Genomic DNA, 26907 nt, shown 5'->3' with positions numbered 1-26907 from the left:
AGAATCTCCCATGGATTTCCTAATACCCAAAATGGTGCTTAAGTTTGTTACGTGAAAACTGCAGCTTCTGAGCCTGTTGTTATGGCTCAGTGGTTGAGCATCAACCTATGAACCAGGAGGTCACAGTTTGATTCCTGGTCAGGACACATGCCTGGGTTGGCACTCATTTTCTACCCAAACTCTACTGCCTAGCTGAGGGAAGCTGTTCACCTGATTGATGTGGTTGCTTTGGCACAGACCCTGTTTGCGTGTGTTGGTGAGTGCATGTGTGTGCACTGTATGAGGAGCCTCCGGGTCACTCCCCAGTCTCTATCCTGTTCCAGATGTACATCACAAGCACAATCAAGACGAAGAGCAGCCGACTGGCCAAGCCAGTGCTGTGCCTGGGGACCCTCTGCATGGCCTTCCTGACGGGCCTCAACCGGGTCTCCGAATACAGGAACCACTGCTCCGATGTGATCGCAGGCTTCATCCTGGGCACTGCGGTAGCCCTGTTCCTGGTAAGTCAGCTTCCCTCTTCCTACCTTCCTCCCTCCTGTGCCCTCTGAGAGGCTGCCCAAGACCATGAGGAGTCATCACAGTTCTAAACCCAGTTCCCTGGCTGAACCTTGCGAGTTGCAATTATTCTCCAAGTATTATGCATCCTATTGCTGCAAGGATGATTTCTAAAACACACTTTCCTTCAGAAATGTGATTGCCTATCCCCCTGGGGATGGGGGGAAGATTGCCCAGGGGAGAATGGTTGCTCCACTTTCTTCAACACTGGGATTGGGATTGGGATTGGGATTGGGATTGGGATTGGGATGGAGCTGGGACTAGGGCTGGACAGACTAGTGATTTGCATACCTTCAAGCCATGTTCTAGCATATTTGTTCACGGTGTGTGGGGAGAAGCTACGTGTTGCCTGGGGGAAGAACAGGGAACAAAGAACGCTGCTGGAAGCAGGCAGCCCCCTCCCCAGCATCCCAGGACACTGAGCTCCGGCCAGCTTGCATATCTCACTCAGAAACAGGAAAACTCTCAGCTAACCACAACCTTCTTATAAGCCTGTTATTATGTGAGCATGCCCTCGGACATCTTGTTTCTGCTACAAGTGGCTTCTCAACAACATATGATACTCTGCCTAGAGAAGAGCTGTGAATGATACCGTTTTCTCCATATCTTTATAATTCTGATGATATTTTAGTTTCTCAAATACATAAGAATCTGGCTACCTCTTCAATTAGGAAATCCCTCAATCCTAGCAGGATTGGAAGAGATGAGGTTAATTTTTATTGTTTTTGTCTTTTTTTTTTTTTTTTTACAATTTTATTGAGGTATGATAGGCCTATAACATATGGCACAAAAAGTGTACAATTTGACCAATTTTTACATATAGATATGTCCTCTCTCACTAGCCCTCTCCTTCCCCGCACTCCCAAGCTACCTCTGATCTTCTTTTCCTCACCCTATATTAGTTTGTCTTCCCTAGGATTCCATAGAAATGGAACCATGTAGAATGTAATTTTTTTTCTGGCATCTTTCAACCAACATAATTATTATGAGATTCGTTCGTGTTGTAGCATGTATCAACAATTCATTCCTTTTTCTTGCTGTATAATATTCTGTTGCATGGGCATACCATGGAGGTGTGGGTTTTTAATAATCCTCAAGGATTTAAAATAGGCCCAAAGGGTTTACAGTCACTCACCAGGCCTGGAGAGCCACATGTTCACAATATTCAGCCAGCTTCCCCTCTGAGACCGAAGCCATCATGGTCTGTATGTCCCCTCCCATTCTGCAGTCAATCAGACTGACATCTCACATAGAAGGATTTCACAGTCTTTTGACTTCACTCCTCCTTGTCTTCCCCAACATATATAAAATACACACCTGCCTCTCCCAACCACTAACAGTTTCCCAGTGTTTTTGCCGGCTAAGATTCACACAGAAAATGCTCACATTTATTCAGAAAACTGGTTGGGAAACTCCATTCTAATTCAAAATTATTTTTAACGGATTTAGGCTTTTTTTTTCTGTAGTGAAAGGTGGACTTAAGTGTAAAATCTCTGGGTCAGTGGTCGGCAAACTCATTAGTCAACAGAGCCAAATATCAACAGTACAACGATTGAAATTTCTTTTGAGAGCCAAAATTTTTAAATATAAACTTCTTCTAACACCACTTCTTCAAAATAGATTCTCCCAGACGGTGGTATTTTGTGGAAGAGTCACACTCAAGGGGCCAAAGAGTCACATGTGGTTCACGAGCCGCAATTTGCCAACCACAGCTCTGGGTGAAGGCACAGCAAGAGTGGTGCTGAGGATGTTCTGTGGCGCTGATGTCTCCGAGGGGATGTTTTCCTAAGGTTGCTTTTTTTAAAGCAGGAAAGACTAGAAGTGACTTCAGAGAGGATAGAGTTTTCAAAGAGACATCAATACCGCATAAATGAGATGGCTCAAAAGGAATCCAGCCAGTTTTGTTGTCCCTCAGTCCTGGAGCCAGCCAGCCCCAGCTAGAGAGAAAGAGCAGTGTTGACTATCCCCCCAAAAATGTGATGGGTTTTTTCTAGGAAATCTATAAAAATGTTTTGTGTTTAGCTAAGGCCCCATATACAGATTCTGCTTTGACATTAAACTTGTTTTCTCTCAGGGGCTCATAGCCATGCTTCCTACTGTGTAGCCTATCATTGGCTTCCCAACTGATGGCAAATGTCAAAATTTGTTTTCCACAAATGATCTTTTTGTAAGACCCAGTCCTGCTGTTGGGTTGCTCGGCAGGTGACAGACCACACCGTAACTACATGTGCACACGTATACAACCTCACAGGCACACTCAGTAACCTGGAATATGGGAAGGGGAGAATGTTATAGAAAAGACTGGGAGCATTCCAAAGCAGAAGCTTGGAGAGTAGACAGAAAGAGGGGAGAGTCTGAGAAGAGGAGCATACTTGTGGCATAAGTTCATTATTGTTTTGTGTTTCCAATGAAGATGAGAATGGTGGGTGGAGGGGGAGATTATTAGTTGAGCAATTACTATATACCCTACACTGTATGTGCACCAAATCATGTGCCACTAGGACAACCCTCCGGGATTCTTATCTTCATGTCATAGATGAGGAAAGTGAGGCTCAAAGATAAGGAACTTGCCCAATGGCTACAGTCAATAAGCCATGAATCTAACCTGGGTGTTTTCAACTCCAGAGTCTCTTCAACTTCAACACTCTCCACTTCTCTCATTTCCTGCATGGAGGGAGTTTAAACAGAGATGTGGGGAGGGAGGAAATATTTATAAAAATGTTCTGAGGGGTTGGAGGAATGACAGGAAAGATTCAGAGGCACTGGATATAAAGACAAAGATGCAGAACAATGAAAGAAAGAGCGTGGGAAGAAACAGACAAACTCTAATGGGCAACAGAAGCAGGCCAGATGGTAAAAGCAGACTGAGGTATGAAAGAGAAATAAAGAAGAGAATGTAGTAATTTAGAAGGAAAGTTTCTTAATGAAAACAACAGAAGTGTCACTAAGGAGTTATTTAATCTCAAGCATATAGTGGTCACATAATTTCAGGGTGATCATTTTGGGTAGAAGTTAAAGACTAACAGTGAATGAGTATTTGCTCTATGTTGGACACTTGTTAAGAGGCAAACTATTATAGCAGTGTGAGCTATGGAGTTTAAATCTCTGTATGACCTTGGGCAAGTTATCTAGCTTCTCTGTGCCTCCTTCCCTAAGTTGTAAGATGGTTGAGAATGAAGTCAGTAAAACTCTAGGACAATGCCAGACAAATAGTTGCCCTCAATAAATCTTTTATAACCATCGTGTCTTTTCATCGTTATGGATTTATGAGGTAGGTATTATATTACCCTCATTTCACAGGTCAGGCTCCTTGGGTGGATGGATTATCACTGGCCGTCTGGGGATGAAGCAGGTGCTTCCTCGGCACTTAGAATGTGCTCAGCAGGCAACCTGGGCCATGCCCCAGGTCTTTCCATGGAACCTGCCCACTGGTTCAAAGGAAGAAGTCACTATGGCAATGACATTCTAAGGGAATGGCCTGCCACTCTCAGAAATGGCCAGGCACTGATGTCTGTGGTCTAACCCAATCTTTTCACCCCTCATCCTGCAGGGAATGTGTGTGGTCCATAACTTTAAAGGAACACAAGGATCTCCTTCCAAACCCAAACCTGAGGATCCCCGTGGAGTACCCCTCATGGCTTTCCCAAGGATAGAGAGCCCTCTGGAAACCCTAAGCGCACAGGTATAGTAAAGTGGCTGAAGCAACCAACCCCACAGGCTCAGGCCTTACCCTGAGAAGGGCAACTGTTCCATTCAACTGTTCTATTAAAAGCAGGCACCACCGCATCTGCCCAGCGGCAATAAAAGTCTGGTGGGAAGGCCCTCAGGAACCTCACAGCTTCCCTCCATTAGTCCCACCTTTATTCTGGGGCGTGGCCATCATAAGACCTCAGGAAGTTCTTAGCCTCATGTAAACCTCAGCTGCTTCAAGATACCTTGGCCTCCAGGGGAATAGCACAGTTAGGAAATCCAGACCAGTTGCGTGGGAGGTCCATTTGATGTAGTTATGAGGACAACATTTGAAAAGAAAGCGGTTTTGTTATATGTACGGACAGGTGTACACTAGAAGCACCTTTACAAGGTTATTAACAAAATAGATGCACCCGTCCTTTCGGATCTGTTCCGATGACAACCATCAAAACCTCGATGCAGCAATTCTTGCTGATCACTTATTTACACCAGGGGTACAGAACACACTTAGCCACACCCTCCTTGCCCTCAAAGAACTCTCAGATGATTAGGGAAGGCAGATGTCAGTGAACCATCATAAATTGGCATGATGGGTCCAAGATTTTCTGTGTGAATATAAATGAAGAAAGATAAATTCTGTCCGAGAAGATGGGGAAAGCGTGGAGAAGATGGCATTACTCACTCACTCACTTTTACCTTGAACAGTTGCGAGGGGCTTTACAAATAGACTCTGTTGTGAACAAAAACCTATTGAATCAATAGTATCATCCCCATTTCCAGGTTAAATATAGGAATACTGAAGACCACCGTATTAAATCACTTGCCCAAAACCACACACCTCGTATGTCAGAGGTGGGCAGTTCTTTAAGTAGAGAGTGATTTCTGCCCAAATGTTTACTTTCTATAACAATCTATCTTGAAATCTTGTTTTCATTTGGCCTTTTCTTATTAATCCATTTGTATAGATCCTGCAAAGGAAAGTAAGTCACCTCCCCCTACAATTAGTGTGTGTCTTATATCAGTACAGCATAAAAAATATTTTTCACTATTTTATTTAAAAATTATTAATGCCCTAGCCAGTTTGACTCAGTGGATAGAACATTAACCTGTGGACTGAAGGGTCCCAAGTTTTATTCTGGCCAAGGGCACATGCCCAAGTTTTGGGCTTGATCCCCAGTAGGGGGCATGCACGAGGCAGCCAATCAATGATTATCTCTCACCATTGGATTTTCTCTCTCTCCCTCTTCCTTCCTTTCCTTAATCAATAAAGAAATATATTTTAAAAATAAATAAATATTATTAAGTACCAGTCATCTCTCTATGATAACTATCCTCTTAAATGTTATCAATAAACCAGAAGAAAAATCCAAGAAAGCTATTTCCTTCTTGGGAAAAATATGTAGGGCTCTCCCTTAAATCCAGTGCCAGGTATTTTATTTGTTTATTTTCTCTTAACCTGTATTAAGATGAAATTTTTGACTCAGTCTAATTAGAAAGAATGTACTAAAAAATATCTTACTGGTTTATTTATATATATAGCCTGTTGATGCAGAGGAATGGCAGATTAGCTTAAATAATAAGACCTTGTAATGAAATGGTGAAATAGACCCTCCCTCATTTTTCCCCCTATCTAATTATGTCTCTGTACCTGGTGACATCAGAGTGGTTCCCTCTATTTTTTTAAGTGAAGCAACTAAAGACAGAGGTCGGTTTGAAAAAGAAACAGAAATATTTGCTGAGTTCCACAAACATGTCAATCTCTGTCCTTGTAAATGCTGTTTACTTCGCCCCGAACATTCCAGTCTAAGGACACCTCGTTCCCAACCGTCCTTCCTCCCAACATTGCTCAAGTGTTACCCCCTGTCTGAAGCCTTCTCCAGATCCCTTTTCTCTTCTCTTCAAGACCATGAGTATTTGACCAGACCATGAGACAACCAGGCCATATTTTGAGAGAGAGATTTTCATTTACATTGAAAAATGAAGTGCCAAACAGGGTTTCAAAAACTGCTATTCACAGGAAAGATTTTAAAATTTCTTTTAATTAATATAGTGATTTATTGCTCACAAGAGGCAATGGTGGAACTGCTTTCACATATCGTTGCACTCATGTAGATCACCTCATCTGGGTACAGCTTGAGGTCTTTCCTGAAGACCAGGCTTTGGCCAGAGGACCCTCAAAATTAAAGCCAAGAATATCCCCTCACATCTGCCTCCTACAAAGACCTAGAGATCTTTGAGGATCTGAACTATGTCTTCCTTACTCTTCTTATTTCCTGGCATTCACTAGGTGTGAAATAATGTTTGGTGAGTAGACAGGTGCAAGCCAGAACCAAAGCCTGAACTAGACACCTGAGTCAAAACGAAGAACCTAAAATCAGGCCATAGAACCTTGATGGAAATTAGGAATGTATGAGCAACAGTGAAACAGGACTAGTGCAGACTAGTTCGAGTGAAGCTACAGGAAGTTGGATGGAAGTTCTTACCTCTCAAGTGATGTCTTCCATACCAATGTGGGAGAGTCAAGTAACCACCCACCTGCTGTTAATGTCAAATATTTCCACAGGGTTAGTGAGGAGAATATTCCCTTTATTTGTTGATCAAGAAAGGTGGCTTATACTGAGCCACCACATTCAATCTCACAAGAATCCTGCAGTTGGCATCATTATTCTATTTTATAGATAAAGTAAGTAAAGCACAAAGGGTTTAATTGCCCAAGGTAGCCCAGTCAAAATAAAGACACAAGCCCATCTATTTCTAAAGGCCCACCTATTTCTTTTTTTTTTAATTAATATATTTTATTGATTTTTTACAAAGAGGAAGAGAGAGGGATAGAGAGTTAGAAACATCGATGAGAGAGAAACATTGATCAGCTGCCTCCTGCACACCTCCTAATGGGGATGTACCCACAACCAAGGTGCATGCCCTTGACTGGAATCAAACCTGGGACCTTTCAGTTCACAGGCCGACACTCTATCCACTGAGCAGAATCAGTTGGGGCAAGGACCATCTATTTCTAAAAGCCCTGATTTAATTCAAGGGACATTTCATTTTGAAGTCTGCAAGTCTCAGCATTGAAAATGGAAACATGCCATAGGGGTTGGTGTGCTTGAACTGAGTTACAGCTCTTCCCACATAAATATGTATGCCCTGCCTTTTCCCCTGCGGGCAAGAGCTCCCCTGTGCGATTCCAACATCCGTGTTTTCTGTTAGAAGCTAGTCCTTTGCCATTTCTGAATTAGAGCCATCTACCCAGGAGGAGGATCTGGGGAATCTGAGAGGAGATCTGAGCCTCTCCTCAAGAGGAGATCAAATCTCCTCTTGAGCCTCTCTTCAGATCACCATTCACACCCATGAAATCCATCCCATTGTTCAGAATACCTCAAGGAGAAGAGTAGATTGTCTGGATGGGGAGGGTACCCAGTCACTCCTCTTTCCTTCCTCCTGACACTTTCTTTCCCCTATGCCATAGAGAGTTCGCAGAGCTACTGTGTTGCTTTCCTCTCTCAAATATCAACTCAAATTTGAATGTCTGCCTTCTGTGATTCCCCTTGGTTGGGTCGATAGAAATGGGGTGCATTTTTCTAACATATTTCCCAAGTACTGAAGATAAACCAGAAAGTAAATAATCACAGAATGCAAACAACAAAAATGGCCACGTTTCTGAAGCATTATTCTGTGGTCCTATAGAGTTACTGTGATCTTAAAGACACTGGCTGCAAGCCAGCCACGCTCTACATGCCCATGTTCCCCAGAGCAATCAAGCTTAGCATTGCACAATTTATCTCCTTGTAAACAAAGAAACTAGAGATGAGACTATTGTGTTAACTCACTCTGGATTTGGTGTAAAGTCTCCTTGAATCTCCAGATTGGGGGTGGGGTGGGGGAAGGACTTACCTTTTCTTTTTCTTTTTCTTTTTTCTTTAACACACACAAGAATCTAATCCATGGGAGATCCAAATGCCTGGGCCTTACTCCAGGAGATTCTAGTTCAGCAATTTGGAGGTGAAAAGATTATATTTAAGAAAAATTTCCAGATGAATTCTAATGGCCCCCTTTATGCCAGTGATATTAAAGGTTTCATATTCTAAGTAGAAAAGAGGACTCAGAGAGAAAGAAATCTGCCCAAAGTCACCCATTTAATTATCTTAAAGTGTTGGATGACTTTATCTTGACCTTTTACTCTTAAACGGAATAGTATAAATGACCAAAGTATTAGTCAAACATCGATTTTCAAAAATAAAGCATACTATAACACAGTTATTTTTCACCTTATGGTAAAAATGCACCCAATTTTAATTTTTACCAATATGACAGATAAGAGTACCTTGAAAAATACAAAATAGTCAATTTCTAAAATTCTTAGTTGAGCTCTCAAACTGGAATCAGGAAACCTGTAATAATTAATTAGAGTTATAGCCACAGGTTCTTAAGGTATTTGCCAATTCTAAGGACTTGGGAGCTGAGGATGAGATGAGGAAAGTGGATGGGGAGAGGTTAAGTTCAAACAAAAGAGGAAGCTTTGGGCTGCAAAAGGTGGGGGTTATGCAGTTAACCCTTAAACAACATTAAGGGTTGGGACCTGACCTCCAACACACACACACACACACACACACACAGAGTTGAAAATCCATGTATAAAATATGATTCTCCCCAAACTTCACTAATAGTCTACTATTGACCAGAAGCCAATAACATAAACAATCAATTAACACATATTGCATGTTATATACATTATATACTCTATTCTTACAATAAAGTAAGCTAGAGAAGAGAAAATATTATTTTAAAAATCATAAAGGAGCCAGCCAATGTGGCTGAGTGGTTGACAATCAATCTATGAACCAGGAGGTCTAAGTTCCATTCCCAGTCAGGGTACATGCCTGGTTTGTAGGTTTGATTCCTAATAAGGGGCATGCAGGAGGCAGCCAAACAATGATTCTCATCATTGATATTTCTATTTCTCTCTCCCTCTCCCTCTCAGAATCAATAAAAATATATTTTTTAAAAGAAAGAAAATCATAAAGGAAAATACATTTACAGTATTTATTGAAAAAACTCTGCTATAAGTGGACCCACACAGTTCAAACCCATGTTGTTCAAGGGTCAACTGCATATATAAATTATATAAACAAAAAATAGGGGTTATATAAACAAGCAAATAAACTAAAATCGACTACAAAAAGCTGCAATCGTAGGAGATTTTAACACATTTCTCTCTGTAATTAATAATCAAACAAAATATAGTAAAGACATGAAATTTAAAAAGGTGATCTAATGTGCATTATGTATAATCCTTCTCGAAAAACATGAAAACAGACCACGTAGAAGACTGTAAAATAGCCGAAACCGGTTTGGCTCAGTGGTAGAGAGTCGGTCTGCGGACTGAAAGGTCCTGGGTTCGATTCCGGTCAAGGGCATGTACACTGGTTGCGGGCACGTCCCCGGTGGAGGGTGTGCAAGAGGCAGCTGGTCGATGTTTCTCTCTCATCGACGTTTCTAGCTCTCTATCTCTCTCCCTTCCTCTCTGTAAAAAATCAATAAAAAATATATTTTAAAAAAAACCTATAAAATAAGTTTCAAGGAATTTTAAAGAATCTATATTGTACAGACTATATTATCTAGAAAAAAATTTCAAAAATACTTTTAAAAATGCCCATACATTTGAAAATATTAAACTCACTGCTATATAACTCATGACTCAAAGAATAAATAATATGGAAAATTTTCAAAAATTAGAACTGTCCAATAGTAAAAACACTATAATAATAAAGGCGTAATATGCAAATTAGACTGATGTCCTTCAGGATGACCTTCAGGACAAAGCCAGGGCTCTGAGGGAAGTCCGGGTCTCGGGTGCCAGAAGGAAGCTGGTGCCAGCAACCAGGGAAAGGAAGGCCTACTCTTGCAGGAATTTCATGCATCAGGCCTCTAGTTACCTTATAAAAGATGTGGGAGATAGCTATAGTTATTTGAGATCCTATATATAGTGAGTAAGTATACCATAAAGCCGAAACCAGTTTGGCGCAGCGGTAGAGCGTCAGTCTGCGGACTGAAAGGTCCCAGATTCCGGTCAAGGGCATGTACATTGGTTGCGGGCACATCCCCGGTAGGGGGTGTGCAAGAGGCAGCTGGTCGATGTTTCTCTTTCATTGACGTTTCTAGCTCTCTATCTCTCTCTCTTCCTCTCTATAAAAAAATCAATAAAAAATAAAGTATACCATAAAGCAGAATTATATACAGAGAACAAATTTAGATGAAAAAAATAATCTGATTTGGGTTGATAAATGAGGGAAGATTTACCAGGAGAGGTAATAATTTCAGAGGTCTTTGAAGAGCATATCAAAGAGAGGGAACAGCCAGGGCAAACTCGAGGAGACAAGAAAGCAAGAGATAGTCAGGGGGAGAAAATGAGTGTGTGCATGTAGGTGTCAATCGACCCAACGCTCAGATTTTATCTGCTTGTGTTTGCAGAATCACTCTGCCTCCATGACCGAAGTTACCTGAGACGGCTGCTGTGTCCCAAGCTGTTTGTTTGTTTTTAATCACCCTCCAATTCGACACTTCAAGACACACAGTTACTCGATGTCAAACTGTGAAGACAAGTATTATGTTTATCTAGTTAGAGGCTAATGTTTTGTAAATTTTTGTATGAGGAAGTGATGTAGCTTGCCCTGATTTTTATTTTTATTTTTTGTCAGCTTTAATATATTTATGCCAGAATTTCAAACCAACAAAATTTTCTTCTTGTTCAAGTGTGCATTGAAGAACCACATATATTCAATGATTGATGTTGTTTTGTGATATTTGTACACCGATCTTTTCTCAGTTTTATAGACACAGAAGTAAAATTAATATTAACAATTCACTTTAACCGTTTATTATCACAGTTGCTGCCTCCTCCAGAATTTTTGAATATTAATGAAAGTTAACTTTTGAGTTGCAGGGAGGACAATGTTGGAAAATGGCAAATCTCAAAATCAAATTGTACAGAAAGAAATATTACTTTTCAAAAGAACTTGGTGTTCTGATCTCTTAATGTGTCATTGCATTCTAAGTTAAAGTAATATATTAATGAAGTCACTTCGTTAAACAATTGGCAGAAAAATCCTGAATTTGAGAAGTATTGGGATTATATGATTCTTTCTTAGACAACGGTCTGTCCCATCTAAGAAACTCAAGATGATTCTGGAATTATGCCCTTAGGCAGACATGTGACACTAGCCTTCTTTCAAAGGCAGCCAGCACCAGCCTCCCCTGTCAACTCAATAGTTTTGTATATCATATTGTATGGACTTTATATGAAAATGAATATTTTACAGTTTGCACAGTATTATTTTACAGAAAGGTTATCAGAGCGTCTACAACCCAGAGCCCAGAGCAACAGCTTGGTTTGTGACTTTTAATTGTTCTAGAATTCTTACTGCATCTCATTTTCCTAGCATGGTGATAACCGATGTGAAACTCCTTTAAGAGAGAGCCCTTGTCTGTACCTATCCGAATGTTTTCTTGACACTTCCATGTTGGCTGTTCTTACATTTTTTTTTTGTACATTTTTTTTTTTTTCTAAAAAGAAGGAAAGAAAAAAGTTATCACAAAATCTATTCTGGCTCATGTCCTTTGTTTTTAGCTTCATCCACTGGGCAGAGGTATTGGAATTGTCACAATGAAGTGTCCTCAGTACAATTTATATTTTGCAGTTCCAAGCCTGCTGAGCTAAATCCTAAAAGAGGCTGTCCATACAGCACCGATGTTATAATCCGGGTCTGCCTGGCTCACAATTCCACTCTTCCCACTACATCAAGATACCTTCAATGTATTCAAAGGCTTTTTGTTTTCTCAAAAACAAAAATGTACCTCCTTAGATGATTCAGGAGTGGTATAGGTAAAAAAAAATGAAAGAAAAAAAAAAAAAAAGCATGCCATGAGAAGGATGGATTCTGTTTATGAGAAAGAACTTGCAAGCCCAATTTCAGACTGATTCGTTTTCTAAACATATTTTAGGATTTTTATTTTATAACAACAGTGAGAGTTCAACTCTATTTCATGCTCATAGAAAGGCATTCTGGAAAATGCTGTCAGGCTGTACTGATTTTACATTACCAGTTTCTTGCCTCAATGAGAGGCCATTTAACTATCTAACTACCAGATAGTATTTTCAAGAACTTAAGTTGGCAATTTGAGCATTAGCCTCATATTATTCTCTCTTGTTTCAGTCTGGAAGGACCTAGAAGAAATGTCCCAAGCGCCCTAGGCACAGACCCCTATTTCCTGGCCTTTGGCTTTGGGTATGTTGGTACCTAATGGAGTCATGTTCCACAGGACACCACACTGAGGTACTTGGAACTAAGGGGCATGTCTGGGTTCATATGGCTGGGACCCCTGAGCCAGTCTGATTCCTACCATTATGCCATGGCAACCTTGGTGTTGCCCCTACGTAGCCTCAAGTTTCTTCACGGGCCTCACATTATCTTGGAAGCCTGCCAATTGAGTTTCATTTCTTAGGATTAGGGACCCCTCACATGGGCCTCCTACCAAAGCAAAGCCCCCTGTCTACATAGGACAAGTGGCCACTTAGCCTCAGGAAGAATGAATTCTGCCAAGATCTTTTCTTCCTCTTTTTAAGCAAAGCCCAGCGGAGCCTGAGAAGTCTGACTCACTGTGAGAGGAAAGTAGGAAGAAACAAAAGAAAGGCTAATAAGGAGTGTTGATATAAGCAACCTCATGAGACTATTAGCCCCTGAGGATAACTGACATATTTCAGTTCGTTGATACATCACCCAGAACAGGGTTTGGCACAGAGTAAGCCGTTAAAATGTGTCACGTCTATGGATTACAGACTTCCTCCTAATTTGCCTGAAGGAGACCTGACTCACTTTGGACAAAAGAGAATTTAAATGGTTCCTAAAGGTATCTGAAAGATAAGTTTATTTAGATACAGGAATGATAAGGGTGAGGAGACTGCACTCAGCAGTTAGGTGTTTCTCTCAGTAAGGCCTAAAGATCTCCCTGTTAGGCTGTAATAGGCAGAAGGGCTGTATGTTGCTCTGCTGAATAAGAGAATGCAAACAGGCATAATCCCATACTCAGAAAGAGAGGGAGTGGGTATCGTCGGGATGATTTAAAGAGCAGAAGAGCCAGGAGTAGCATTTTTGTTTCAAAAAGTTGACTTGATTTCCATGTTAGGTGCAACTACCAGAACCTCTCAAGAGTGTTAAATGTCTTGGAAGCAGATACATCAAATACTAGATTGCCCTAGTTTGTTTTAAGGAGTATTTACATTAAAGCTGTTATACTATTTCTGCCCTGCTGAATTCCAGACGTGTACTAGAACCAGCCTGCCATTTCCTATCATCCCTGGTACTACCATGGGAGTTTTATAGTGAACACCAAACCTTTCATTTGTGTCTTTTTTGTTTTTTTTTTAATATATATTCTATTGATTTTGTACAGAGAGGAAGGGAGAGAGATAGAGAGTTAGAAACATCGATGAGAGAGAGTCATCGATCAGCTGCCTCTTGCACACCCCCTACTGGGGATATGCCCGCAATCAAGGTACATGCCCTTGACAGGAATCGAACCTGGGACCTCTCAGTCCCCAAGCCGACACTCTATCCATTGAGCCAAACCGGTTTCGGCTCACTTGTGTCTTTGTTCTTGATCCAGATGTCCCAGGATCGATTGATACATTTATACCTTTGATTTGTATTTGATGAGCTTCTATTGTGTGTCAGGAATTGTGCTTAGAACTGGGAATGTGCAGCAAAATAAATTGACCTACTTCTTACCCTCATGGAACTTAGAATCAAGTAGAAGAAAATGAAAACAACCAATTGATATGTAATTAGTGCTTTGAAGGGCAACCTGATTTAGGTAGAAAAGGCTTCTTTAAAAAAGTGACATGTATGTTAGAATGAGTACGAAGTGACTAGACAGAAGCAGAGAAATGCATACGAGCCCAAGGAAACAGCATGTGGAAAGGTCCTGGGGCAGGAAAGAGCTTTATGCACATGAAGAAGTAAAGGGAAGCCAGAGTGACTGGAGGTCAGGGAGAGGCATTTGATGATGCTGGTGATCATGTTGGTGGCTTTGGAGGCTTGTTGTGGATTTTAGAACTTGCTCTCAAGTTACAGGAAGCCCTTAGAAGACAGAAAGCCCTTTATAAGCAAGAGAAGGTCAGAATCAGGTTTATCTTTCTAAGAAATCCTTCTGAGCTGCTTCTGTGTGTAGAGTGAGTTGAACAGAATCCAGAATGGAAAGGAGATGATCCATTAAGGGGTCACTGTATGGGGCAAACCATGATTATGACTTGACTAGGGTAGTGGTAGTAACAACAGAGCGTGGGTTGGAAGGATATGAAAAACAGCGGGGAGGTAGACTCAACAGGATTTGAAGCTGGATTAGATGTGGTGAGACGACAGCTTTCAGTAACACTTTCTTTCTTAGAGAAACTTTTCTAAATTTAACTCCCCTGCTTGGGAGTTACAATTACCACCACCACCACCCATCCGTATTTCCATAGCTTTTCATAGTAACTTTACCACAACTGGTGGGGCGGGGTGTCAAGGCAAAAGAAGATGTGGTCTCTGATTCTACCTGATCACTCAGACAGGATTCTCAGGACAAGAGTCACCACATGCCAGGTCTGAACCTCAGCCTTGCGGGGCTGAAACCAGGCTCTGAACTCCTCAAAGATGACCAGGTTTTTTTTTATGAAGGACTGTTACATATTGAATGTAGCAGGATAACCCATTTCTCTGCATATATATTTTCTAACACTAATATAAACTGCCTAACAAGCCTCTCTATCCCACTGAGTAGAGGAAGGGAAATAAACTTAACTTGACAATCAAGTGTATTACTTAATCCAGTCTTGTAATGGTAAAATCAATCCCTTTGGGGAACATTAACACTTTCTTTCTCTTCACATTATCCTATATAATAAAGAGCTAATATGCTAATTAGACTGAACAGCATATTCTACCATCCAGACGACCTTCTGGATGACCTTCTAGACGAAGCTAGGCTTTGAGGGCTTGCTGGCCAACGCTGCCAGAAGGGTTGTGAAGGCCTTCTGAATCATCCAGGGCTGGGAGAGCTGAGTCTCTTGAACGAATTTCCTGCATTGGGCCTCTAGGTTTTTTTGTGTGTTTTTTTGTTTTGTTTTTTTGTTTTTTAAAAAAGTTTGTTAGATTTTTTTTTAAATATTTATTTATTTATTTATTGAATATATTTTATTGATTTTACACAGAGAGGAATTGAGAGGGATAGAGAGTTAGAAACGTCGATGAGAGAGATACATCGACCAGCTGCCTCTTGCACACCACCTACTGGGGATGTGCCCGCAACCAAGGTACATGCCCTTGACCGGAATCGAACCCCGGACCTTTTAGTCCGCAGGCCAACGCTTTATCCACTGAGCCAAACCGGTTCCTGCTGGGCCTCTAGTTGTTGTAATAATCCTAAATTTCCCCGAGGCAAGTAAATAGCACAGGGTGGGGGTGGGGAAGGAGCAAGGAAATGCAGAGGGAAATGCATGTAAATACATTTAAAAATATTATCTCTGACACATCATAACCTAAACTAAAAAAAACATTTATTAATTGATTGTAGAATCATCTCTCTCTCTAGTGTCCAGAATTTGACATTTCTTACCCACACCCCATCTTGTAATTGAGATGTCTACAAAGCCATTTTATTAGTTAAAATGTTGTTAAGTGAGCATGAAATCTCAGCAAGAAATAAAATAAAATTATGTATATAATAAGCCCTAGGAAAAGCTTACTATACAGCCTGGTCTAATGGCCAACATGACTTTTCTCTGGTTTTCCTCAACTGGTGGGTTTTCTCTTCTCTGTCCCAGTTTTTTTCATTCAGGACATTGCTGAACACTCACTGAACCTTCCTCACTGAGGTCAGAACACAACTCTGTTTGGCCTGCTTTATTTCTCTGTGCGTGTGGTAATATCCAAGTATTTGCAAAGGTCCCATGTCTTTGAACTAGGAGAAAGTCTGTCTTTTATGTAAGAGACTTTACATAATACTTTTTTTTTTAACTACCAAAGTCTGTCTTTTACTATTTTATGCTGAGCCAATCAAACTGAGAAATTATAAAGACACTCACCACATCCAGCCACAAATATAGTGGAAGCCATAACAGAAAGGTTATGGCAACCTGGGTAGATACTGCTGTCAGCTGGGTGAAATAATAGTTGACTGAGTCTTGGGAAAAGACTGTAAGTTCAATCCTGTTGTAAACTTAACTCTACTTATGTGAGTTTGGGTAAAGTAAGCTCTCCACAGCTTAATTAACACAACAATAAAATGGAAATATTTTAGTGTCTCCCCATGCTGTGATGGTTCATTTTATGTCAGCCTAACTGAACTACCAGGTTCCCCGGTATTTGGTCAAACATTATTCTGGGTATGTCTGTGAGGGTGTTTTGGACAAGATTAACTTCTTGAATCAATAGATGGAGTAGATTGCTTCCCCTAAAGTGTGGGTGAACCCCATCCAATGAGTTGAAAGTGGAATAGGATGAAAAGGCTGACTTTCCTTCAAGTAAGAAGGAATACCCCCTGCCTGACTGTTGGAGCTAGGACATTGGTTTTTCCCTGCCTTCATGCTCAGATGAAGCATTGGTTCTTGGACTTGGCCCTGCCAGCTTTCAGACTAGAACTTACATAGTGGCTCTCATAGTTTTTAGGCCTTCAGACCACATCATGGAATGACCCACAATCTGGGTTTGTATGACTGTCTCTTTGTAAGTGCCATGTAATTTGTTCTCTAGCCATCACATTTATAACACATTTGATCTAATCTAAAGGCTTAAGTTCAGATTCAACATGGTTGTTAGAGGTAGTTCTGGGCACTCTACCTTACATCTCATCATGAAGCACACAACATCAAATTGACCATTGTTAGAGATGCTAACTTTGATGGGAGAGTTCAGGTAGTGACAGTGTGATCTCTCCACTGCAAAGTGACATCATTCCTCCCTCCCCCCCCTCTTTTTTATAACCAGCCTGTGATCTGGTAGAATGGCTCTTTGTGCTTTATTAAAACTATTCTTGGTTTTAAGGGGCGAGGGGTGTGGAGAAAGAGATATCAATTAGAGGCTATTTAGAAATTAACAAAATGAGAACTACCGCATATCAAGAAGCCAGAAAAAATAAACACAAAGGGGCAGAAAGAATGCATTTATTTTAAATAAATAGAAATTGAAGAATCAGATTTGACTGATAACCAAACCAAAAGCTATTCTTAGAAAAGATCACTAAAATAGACAAGTATTTGGTAAGTCAAACTAAGAGAAAAAAGAGATAGCATGTAAATAAACAACAGGGAATATGTGGAAAAAATATAAGGGAAAAATGTGTTCTAGAAAATATGGGTGAAATTCTTCTTTTTCTTTTTTTCTTTTTAATTTCTTTATTGATTGATTTTTTTTCTTTTAAATTTCTTTATTACATATTTGTCCTCATCTCCCCACCCCCCCATTACCTTCCCAACACCACCCTCCCTATGGGTGAAATTGTGAGAAAATATAATGACCAGGTTGGCTTCACAATAAATTTAAAGACCCAAATTAGTCAATATAAAGTATTCATCTATTAAAGTTAGATGAATATGCAAAATTAGCTCATTAATGAATGTAATTCACCATATTAACAGATTGAAGGAGGAAATCATTATGAAAATAATAATAGCTAACTCATAAAAATTGCTGTACACCAGGCACTGTTCTAAGAGCTTGAAATATAGTAACTCGTTTAATTACAATAAATGCTACAAAGGAACTTGATTCAACTCAGTCCAATTTCTGATTGAAATTATAATAAGAAATATATTTTAGAAATAAAAAGAAGCATCCCACTCTAAAAAAAAAAAAATTAAAGTATCAACTGGAAATCTATAGCAAGCATTACACTGGATAGTGATATTGCACATCAAATGTCAGAAACTCAACTCAAAAGAGTTTAAACAGAAAATGTATTTCTACAATTAACTTGGACATTCCAGGGAATTTACCTAGATTGGCAATACCTTAATTCAAGGTATATCCCTAACTGGGATACAAAAGATTATTCCATTTGCATTGAAATAACAGCATTTCCTGGTGCATATAAACTAATATTCCATTTACAAAAATACCAAGTGCATACAAACTTGTCATAAATACATCAGAGGCACCTAGTCCTTTGGTTTCGTCCAGTTTTCTTGCAGTTCATTCAAGGTGGCTGTGAATATAGAGAAATCAGGAGGGCCCCACTCCTGGCCACATCTCTGCCTCACCCTCCTCTTTCTCTCCCTCCTCCATCTCAGCCTTCACCCTTGCTCAGAGCTGGCTTCTGGCTGGCGTGAGGTGTTGCCTGAAGAACTTCTGGATCTCCCCCCAGGAATGCTCCTGGGCTGCAGCATGTGCTGCAGGCTCCCCTCCCCAGAGCAGGGGCTGAGAAATGGAGTAATTAGGGAAATTCGAAAGGGGGTGATTATTGGAAGCGGAAGCAGAAACAGAGTAGAAACGGGAGGCATAGCACAGGGGTGCGTAGGGCGGCTCTAGAATGTGGCCTGCCCCCGGGTAGACCAGCATCCTTCCATTGCTTCTCCCGTGGCTCTTCAGCTGCTCCAGGGCCTGCTCAGCATAGGCTTTGCTGTTCATCGATTGGTCATCCTCTCCTATGACGAAGAGGATCTGACCCCGGGCCTTTTCGATAGGAAACACGCTCGGCTGATTCAGCTTCTCCCGCGGGTCCCCCCTGAAGTGGAGGAGGCGCATGGCCCCGGAGACGTGCACCTGCATGCGCTCCAGGAACACGGGGCTGGGGGACATGACCAGACCCCGGTACTTGAACGGGAAGTCACAGACGGCGTTAGGCCCGTTAATGAGGACAGCGGCTTCCACCTGCTTGAGGAAGCAGGCCATGGCCAGCCCGATCTCCGCGCCTTTGCTCGCAGACAGCACGCCGATGCCTGGCCCTCGGACCTGAAACACACAAGGAAGGGAATCCATGGCAGGCCACCTGCTGAGGAGCCGTGCCACCGGCCATGAGCTGGTATGACAGGAATTAGAACATGTGAGGTGGGAGTCCTGGCAATCGGGGTCACAAGCTTTTGTGACTGAGAACAGTACCTACCTCCCCTCCCTAAGCCTATTATTGTGTTGGGGTAAGAGGGGTGATAGGATTGTCTACTTTGCCGGATTGTTATGGAAGCTCAGGAGAAACAATAGAAATAAAAACTCTTTATCAGCCCTGGCTGGTTGGGCTCAGTGGATAAACGTTGACATGTGGACTGAGGGATCCCTGGTTCCATTCCCATCAAGGGCATGTACCTTGGTTGCGGGCACGTCCCCAGGAGGCAGCTGATCTATATTCCTCTCTCATCAATGTTTTTTTTTTTAAATATATTTTTATTGATTTTTTACAGAGAGGAAGGGAGAGAAATAGAGAGCTAGAAACATCGATGAGAGAGAAACATCGACCAGTTGCCTTTTGCAGACCCCCTACTGGGGACGTGCCCGCAACCAAGGTACATGCCCTTGACCAGAATCGAACCCGGGACCTTTCAGTCTGCAGACTGATGCTCTACCACTGAGCAAAACCGGTTTCGGCCAATGTTTCTTTTTTAAAAAATATATTTTATTGATATTTTACAGAGAGGAAGAGAGAGGGATAGAGAGTTAGAAACATCGATGAGAGAGAAACATTGATCAGCTGCCTCCTGCACACCCCCCACAGGGGATGTGCCCACAACCAAGGTACATGCCCTTGACCGGAATTGAACCCAGCACCGACGCTCTATCCACTGAGCCAAACCGGTTTTGGGTCATCAATTTTTCTAACTATCCCTCTCCCTTCCTCTCTGTAAAAAGAAAAAAATTAATAAATATATGTTTTTTTAAAAAAACTCTTTATCAAAGGCAGAGTTCTATAAAAGCCTGAAGGATCGAATGTGTCAGCCGCAATCTACATCCTAAAAGCAGAGGCAGGTAAGAATCAAATTCTTCTCTCCCGCTAGGAAAAGAGGTTTCCTGGGTTCTTTCAACTCTTATGTCAGAGTAGTTCCTATTTAAATAGCGTTCTACAGCTACAGAGATTTTCCAAAGGCTAATCCTAAGGAGGAAAGACTTGGATTCTACTGACAGGTGAATTTCAGGACCCCATCCAACAGGAAAAGCAGTAAGTAGGTCAAAAGAGTGGGTCCTTCCTTCTATGACAGGCTGAGAGGGGAGCAAAGAGTCTGAGAGACAAGGGAGGAAAGGACCAGCATGCTGGAGAGACAACCGCACACATAGCCACCTGGTAAGTTATTTTGCTCACAGTTGTAACCCCAACACCTTTCTGTCCTCTCAATCACCTGATAAAACATTGAAGAGCCCAATGTAAATCAAAAGCAAGCGCTTTAAATGCAAGAAGTCTTGGCTTTTTGCCCACTGAAAATAATCACAATATATCCACCCTTTTTTTTATTTTCTTGTCTTCTTCATGCCAGCAAGCACTACGCTGATCGCTGATCAATCCCACCGTCCCCTACGGTAGATAGCAGCATCAATCTTACAAGGTAGACAACAGCATTTCCATTTTAACTGTAAACGGTTGGACTATGCCCAGGTTTAAACAGACTGGTGTAAACTGATCAGAACAAACATCTGTGATTTGTTTGTTTGTTTTTGTCTTTTGCTATAAGATTGCAAGGTAAAATGAAAATTATCTTTAAATACCTTGGGATGAGCTAGTAGCAAGTTGGCAGTCTCCTCAAAATACTCCAGGTCCACCTCCTCCAGCCGCGTGGGCAGGTCTTCGTAGGCGAAGTATGCTGTTGCCAGGACTGCAAAGCCACGGGCAGCCAGCAGGCTGGCTCGGAATTCTATGAGACCCCCGATACCCCCAAACAAGTCCATGATTCCTGGGAAAGGGCCTTCTCCTGAGAACAACAAAGAGAGGAGAGAATGGGATTAGGAAGGGGGAGGAGAGGATCCAGTGGAGAGCACAGGAAGAGCAAAATGAATTCCACCTTCCCACCCAAACACACAAGGGCAAGCTCATTTTTAGTAGATTTTGGGCTATACTAGTTAGTTTTAACAGATCGCGGGAAATACTTTGATGGTGCTCTTTAATTTTTTATTTTATTGATTTTTTTATACAGAAGAAGGTAGAGAGATAGAAACATCAATGAGAGAAAGTCATCCATCAGCTGCCTCTTGCACGCCCCCTACTGGGGATGTGCCCACAACCAAGGTGCATGCCCTTGACCTGAATCAAAACGGGATCCTTCCGTCCATAGACCTATGCTCTATCTACTGAGCCAAACTGGTTTCATCAATGCTCTTTGATTTTATTTTTATTTCCATCAACTCTGTTTTCTCTACCGCCATTGATCCGTCTCACCTGGAGGGAGGAAGAGGGTGCCCCGCACACGGCCCTCTCGGATGGGCACCCGCTGCATCCCTTGGCGGCAGAACCAGCGCTGCACCACCTGGCTGGCCCGGGGCAGAGTCGGGGCTGGATCTTGGGAGCAAACGAAGTCGTACAGGTCCAGCGTGACCAAGAAGGGGCTGTTCACATCCCTCTTCAGCAGCCTCCCAAAGGGCCTCTCAGGCTTCAGAGACCAGAAGAGGCCCATGGGGTGGAGCCCCACGTAGTCACCTCCCATGGAAGGAGCCCGCTGCAGGTTCAGCTCTCCGGCCTCGTCAGCCTGGTAGAAGGCCTTGGACTGGTAGAGGTTTCCCTTCTCATCCTTCAGGGATGCTTTGAGGGTCACCGGCTGCAGCGGAGGCAGGCCTGTCACTCGGATGTGCACAGGCTCATCAGAAAGGGCGCTGGTGGGGGTGGCTGTCAGCTGGAACATTGGCGGCCCACCCTGCAGAGGCAGAGGAGGCTTTAAGCTGGAGAAAAGTCCAAGGAAAAGATCCAGACCAGGCTTATGTGAGGTCCAGCCTAGTTAGCTTTCTGGAAACAGTGCAAGGTCTGCAGAACATTTGGAGGAGGGAGTGCCCGTTACCCTCATTTTAAAGAGCAGGAAACAGGTTAAGTGACACGTTCAAAGCCTCATAAATAATTAATAGTAGAGGGAGGAGACAAGATGGCGACAGAACAGACGGACTTGTTCTGACCCAGGTCCCAGAACAGATAAAGGCAGTGTCTGAGTTGCTCCCGGAATGTTGATTGGCAGCTAAGGGGCAGTGGAATTCTCAAGGAAGGTAAGGAAAGATCCGCTGGACAGGATTTCCTGGCTGAGTGGCCAGCACTGCGGTGGCTGCAGCGAGCTCTCCCGGAGGGAAGGCTGCGCCATCTTACCAGGAAAGGGGGAGCTTCTCTGAGGCCTGGGAAACCCACCACAGAGGAGACCATCAAGCAGCTGAGACACCCCAATGGGTGCAAACGCGTGGATTCAAGGGAGATCTTCAATCACCCACGGAAAGGTCAGAGTTTGCGGGGATAGCGTGAGGGATCCGGGCCCCGCTGTGCCGGCAGCAACTGCAGCCACCGCACCCCACGCCGAGCGGCGCCGAAAGAAGGCTTGGCTGCAGCGAATATCCTGCCTGGGGAGACCCAGTGCGGGGTCTGGGTCTGGCGTAATCTTCCCCAGAAGTGGGACTCTTTTAAAACGCCAAGGGACACGGAACAGATTATTAAGAATCGGGGCAGTCCGACCTGCGCGTACAGGCGGATTCCACAGAAAGGTTGGATTTTGCAGGGATAATGCGGGGTGTCTGTGTCGCAAAAACGAAAGTGAAAGCAGCAGCAGCTGCAGCTACAACAGCAGTGGCCACTGGGTAAGCAGAGGGAAAAAAAAAAGCGCGGGCTGGGACCCCGGAAATCTGCGTCCACAGAAGCCCCCACTGTTGGGGCTGGAGTGATTCGAGAGAGTGGACAGGGGTCCCCAAGGTTGCTACTAGTGGGGTTCTCTAGGGAGCAACTCATTCTGATCCCACACGGAGGGAGAACATAGGAGTTGGAAAGCAGTTTTTTTCTAAGTGCGTGCAGACTCGCCCATTGCACACCTAGGCTGGTTCCCCTGCAACACTTTGCTTCTGATTACAAAGGAGAGATCATCCAGATTGGCTGACCCTAAGAGACAGCAGGGGGAATCTGCTTTTCTGGAAACTGAGAAGCAGAGCAGGGAGAAATCATCCAGGATTCAGCTCCGAGGCAAAAATAAATAAATAAATAAATAAATAAATAAATAAATAAATAAATAAATATAAACAAATAAAATAAAAAAACTGGTATTGAGGGACACAGAAAAAGAAGGCTAAAGCAACCAAAAAGACAGGACATCAATCCACATACACTGCCACCTAGGGTCTGGAGTACAATCTGACTGTGTTTATTATTAGTTTTATTTGATCAAAAACCAAGAAACTAAGGAATCGTCACTGAGGTGCAGCAGAATGCAGGGAACTGCAATATGGGCTGGACTAAGAAACGGGCATGTCAAATAGAATAACAGAAGTGAATGGCCTTCACAACTGGACATTTTTTATTTTTTATTTTAATTTTTTTGCTAATTTTTTTTCTTTCATTTTTGGCATCTTTTACTTAAGAAACAATTTTTTTCCTTTTTTCCTGACTAGATTTTAACTTTTTAATTATTACATTTTTAGGTTCAATAAGCATTTTTAGTACTGCTATTTTAATTTTTTTAAGTGCCATTTTATTTTCTCCTTATTTTACACTTGGAATTAGCATTCTTCATTTTATTTTCATTTCTCCTTTAACATTGTTTAACCCTATCTCAACACGACCTTTACACCATCATTCTCTTTCTACCCCTCCCACTTTTTGCTATCCTGTTTATCTTCACCCTTTCCTGCTTTAGATTTCTTTACTCTCTCTGTATCCCCCCTGCTAAAATTTCTACCCTACTTATATATCTAATCTCCAATCCCTAGTGTCAAGTGCATACACACCCCTCTCTGAGCTATATTAACTAGCAAAAAAAAAAAAAAAAAAAAAAAAAAAAAAAAAAAAAAAAAAAATTGTTTTCCTCACGGTTCTTTTGATGCTGTTTGGGGGAATGATGATTATATTGTATTTTTATGCTTTTTAAGTGAGAATATTTTGCTTAATCTTTTGTTGTTGCTGTTGCTCAGTATTTTCTTATTTGATTGGTTTTTGTTAGTTGTTATTTTATTACTTCTGTTTTCCCTTACTGTGCTGTAAATTAGGGGACGTTGTAAATTGTATTATTCTCCAGGTACTGCTGACACCATTTGTTGGGGTTAGTGGTTGTTCAATTGAAATTCTCTCCCCATATATATAGTTTGTTCCCCTTCTCTCTCTCTCTCTCTCTCTCTCTCTCTCTCTCTCTCTCTCTCTCTCTCTCTCTCTCTCTCTCTCTCTCTCTTTCCTCCCTGTTTCCCAAATTCATTTTGACACTCTTTTTCCTATCTTTTTCTTTTGCTCCCTCCCTCCTCTCTTTTTACTCTTCCTCTTTCTCCCCTATTCCCTAATTTGCATTTCCCTAGTGGTTACCTTTATTGGACGTTATTAATATTGCAAACACATTTCTGTTTGGTGTCTTGTGTATTGTACCTGGTTGTGTTGTATTTTGTGCCTTTAAATCAATGCAGGAGAGATAAATCAACACAGGAGAGAGACATCCTGAAGAGAGACCATGGGGAGACAAAGAAACAGCCCACAAATGAAAGAAAAGCAGGCATCACCAGAAAAGGAAGTAAACGAGTTAGAGGCAAGCAACCTACCAGAGCAAGAATTCAGAGTAACAATCTTAAGATGGCTAAAAAGAATGGAAGACAAATTTGACAATATGAGTAAGACCCAAGAGGAAATGAAAAAAAAACAAGAGGAAATGAAGATGACTCAAGATGAAATGAAAAATGACATCGCTACTATGAAGAACTCAATAGAAAGCATCAAGAGCAGACTAGAAGAAGCAGAGGATCGCATCAGTGAGCTAGAAGACAAGATGGAAAAAAATACCCAATTAGAGCAGCTCCTAGAAAAAATAAATAAAAAGCAGGAGGAGAGCCTACGGGAGCTTTGGGACAATGCAAAACAAAACAATATTCAAATAATAGGGGTTTCGGAAGGAAAGAAAACGGAGGTAGACATGGAAAACGTATTTCAAGAAATAATGACAGAAAACTTTCCTGAGATAGAGAAGAAAAAACCCACACAAATCCAAGATGCTCGCAGAGTCCCAAGCAAAATGGATCCCAGAAGACCAACGCCAAGACATATTATAATTAAATTGGCAAACACCAATGACAAAGTAAGAATCTTAAAAGCAGCCAGAGAGAGACAGAAAGTTACATATAAAGGAACCCCCATCAGACTAACAACTGATTTCTCAACAGAAACTTATCAGGCCAGAAGGGAATGGGGTGAAATATACAAAGTCATGCAAAGAAAGGGTCTGAATCCAAGAATACTGTACCCAGCAGGGCTATCAATCAAAATTGAAGGGGAAATCAGGAGCTTCACAGACAAAAACAGACTAAGGGAATTTATCTCCACCAAACCAGCAATGCAAGAAATGCTAAAGGGTCTACTGTAAAAATAAAGAAATAGGAAGCGAAGAAGGAACACAGGGGTATAGAATAAAAATGGCGTCAAATGAGTACCTATCATTAATAACATTAAATGTAAATGGTTTAAATGCTCCAATCAAAAGACATAGGGTAACAGATTGGATAAGAAAACAAGACCCATACATCTGTTGTCTACAAGAAACCCACCTCAGAAAAAGAGATGCACACAGACTGAGGGTGAAGGGATGGAAAAAGGTTTTCCAGGCAAATGGAAATGAAAAGAAAGCTGGGGTAGCAATACTTATATCTGACAAATTAGATCTCAGAGTGAAGGACATAACAAGAGATAATGAAGGCCACTTCATAATACTAAAGGAAGCAATCCAACAAGAAGAAATAACTCTGGTAAATATATATGCACCCAATACGGGAGCACCCAAATACATAAAAAAAAACTTGTGGAGGACATTAAGGGAGAGATTAATAGCAATACAATCATAGTAGGAGATTTTAATACCCCAATGTCACCCTTTGACAAATCATCTAAACAAAAAATTAGCAAAGAAATATCGATCCTAAATGACACACTAGACCACATGTGTCAAACACAAGGCCCGCGGGCCAAATCCGTCCCGCCAGGCCTTGCAATGTGGCCTACACCACGCTGTCATCACTGCACTCCGCTGAGTTTCCATCACAATGACAGTTTATGACTGTTCAGTAAACCATTCGGCCCGCGATTTAGGCTGGATTTTAGATTTTGGCCCCTTCTCTGATTGAGTTCGACACCCCTACCTTAGACCAAATGGAATTAATTGATATCTTCAGAACATTTCACCCCAAAGCCACAGAATATACATTCTTCTCAAATGCACATGGGACATTCTCAAAGATAGACCACATTTTGGGACATAGGCAAAGTCTCTTCAAATTCAAGAAGATAGAAATCATATCAAGCATCTTCTCAGACCATAATGGCATAAAGCTGGAAATTAACTACGATAAAAATAATCCAAAGTAATCAAACACATGGAGACTAAACAGCATGCTATTAAACAAGGACTGGGTTACCAAAGAAATCAAGAAATCAAACACATGGAGACTAAACAGCATGCTATTAAACAACGACTGGGTTACCAAAGAAATCAACAAATGACAATGAAAA

At 41.7% G+C, this 26907-nt stretch overlaps 2 protein-coding genes across 4 annotated transcripts in view; one reads left to right on the top strand and one right to left on the bottom strand.

The window, feature by feature from the left end:
* PLPPR1 (phospholipid phosphatase related 1) overlaps positions 1-11843 on the top strand; it is a 182726-nt gene extending 170883 nt beyond the window's left edge. For 2 of the 3 annotated variants that reach the window (XM_045579953.1, XM_036433176.2), the window contains exons 6-8: positions 324-500; positions 4106-4237; positions 10717-11843. In XM_045579953.1, coding sequence (XP_045435909.1) covers positions 324-500; positions 4106-4237; positions 10717-10749 — 342 coding nt within the window. In that variant the 3' untranslated portion in view covers positions 10750-11843. The remainder of the gene's footprint in view (positions 1-323; positions 501-4105; positions 4238-10716) is intronic. The other variant, XM_036433177.2, reaches the window with a different exon arrangement.
* A 6605-nt stretch (positions 11844-18448) lies between these two features.
* LOC118716242 (acyl-coenzyme A amino acid N-acyltransferase 2-like) lies at positions 18449-22248 on the bottom strand. Its single transcript, XM_036433171.2, has 3 exons — positions 21634-22248; positions 20967-21169; positions 18449-19229 (listed from the first exon to the last, which is right to left on the bottom strand). Exons 1-3 carry the CDS (start codon positions 22091-22093, stop codon positions 18582-18584), a joined length of 1311 nt encoding a protein of 436 aa, XP_036289064.1. The 5' UTR covers positions 22094-22248; the 3' UTR covers positions 18449-18581.
* Positions 22249-26907: the final 4659 nt, after the last annotated feature.

This window comes from Pipistrellus kuhlii, unplaced genomic scaffold, assembly GCF_014108245.1.
Source record: "Pipistrellus kuhlii isolate mPipKuh1 unplaced genomic scaffold, mPipKuh1.p scaffold_m20_p_12, whole genome shotgun sequence".
Lineage (NCBI taxonomy): Eukaryota > Metazoa > Chordata > Mammalia > Chiroptera > Vespertilionidae > Pipistrellus > Pipistrellus kuhlii.
This window is presented reverse-complemented; position numbering and strand designations above follow the sequence as displayed.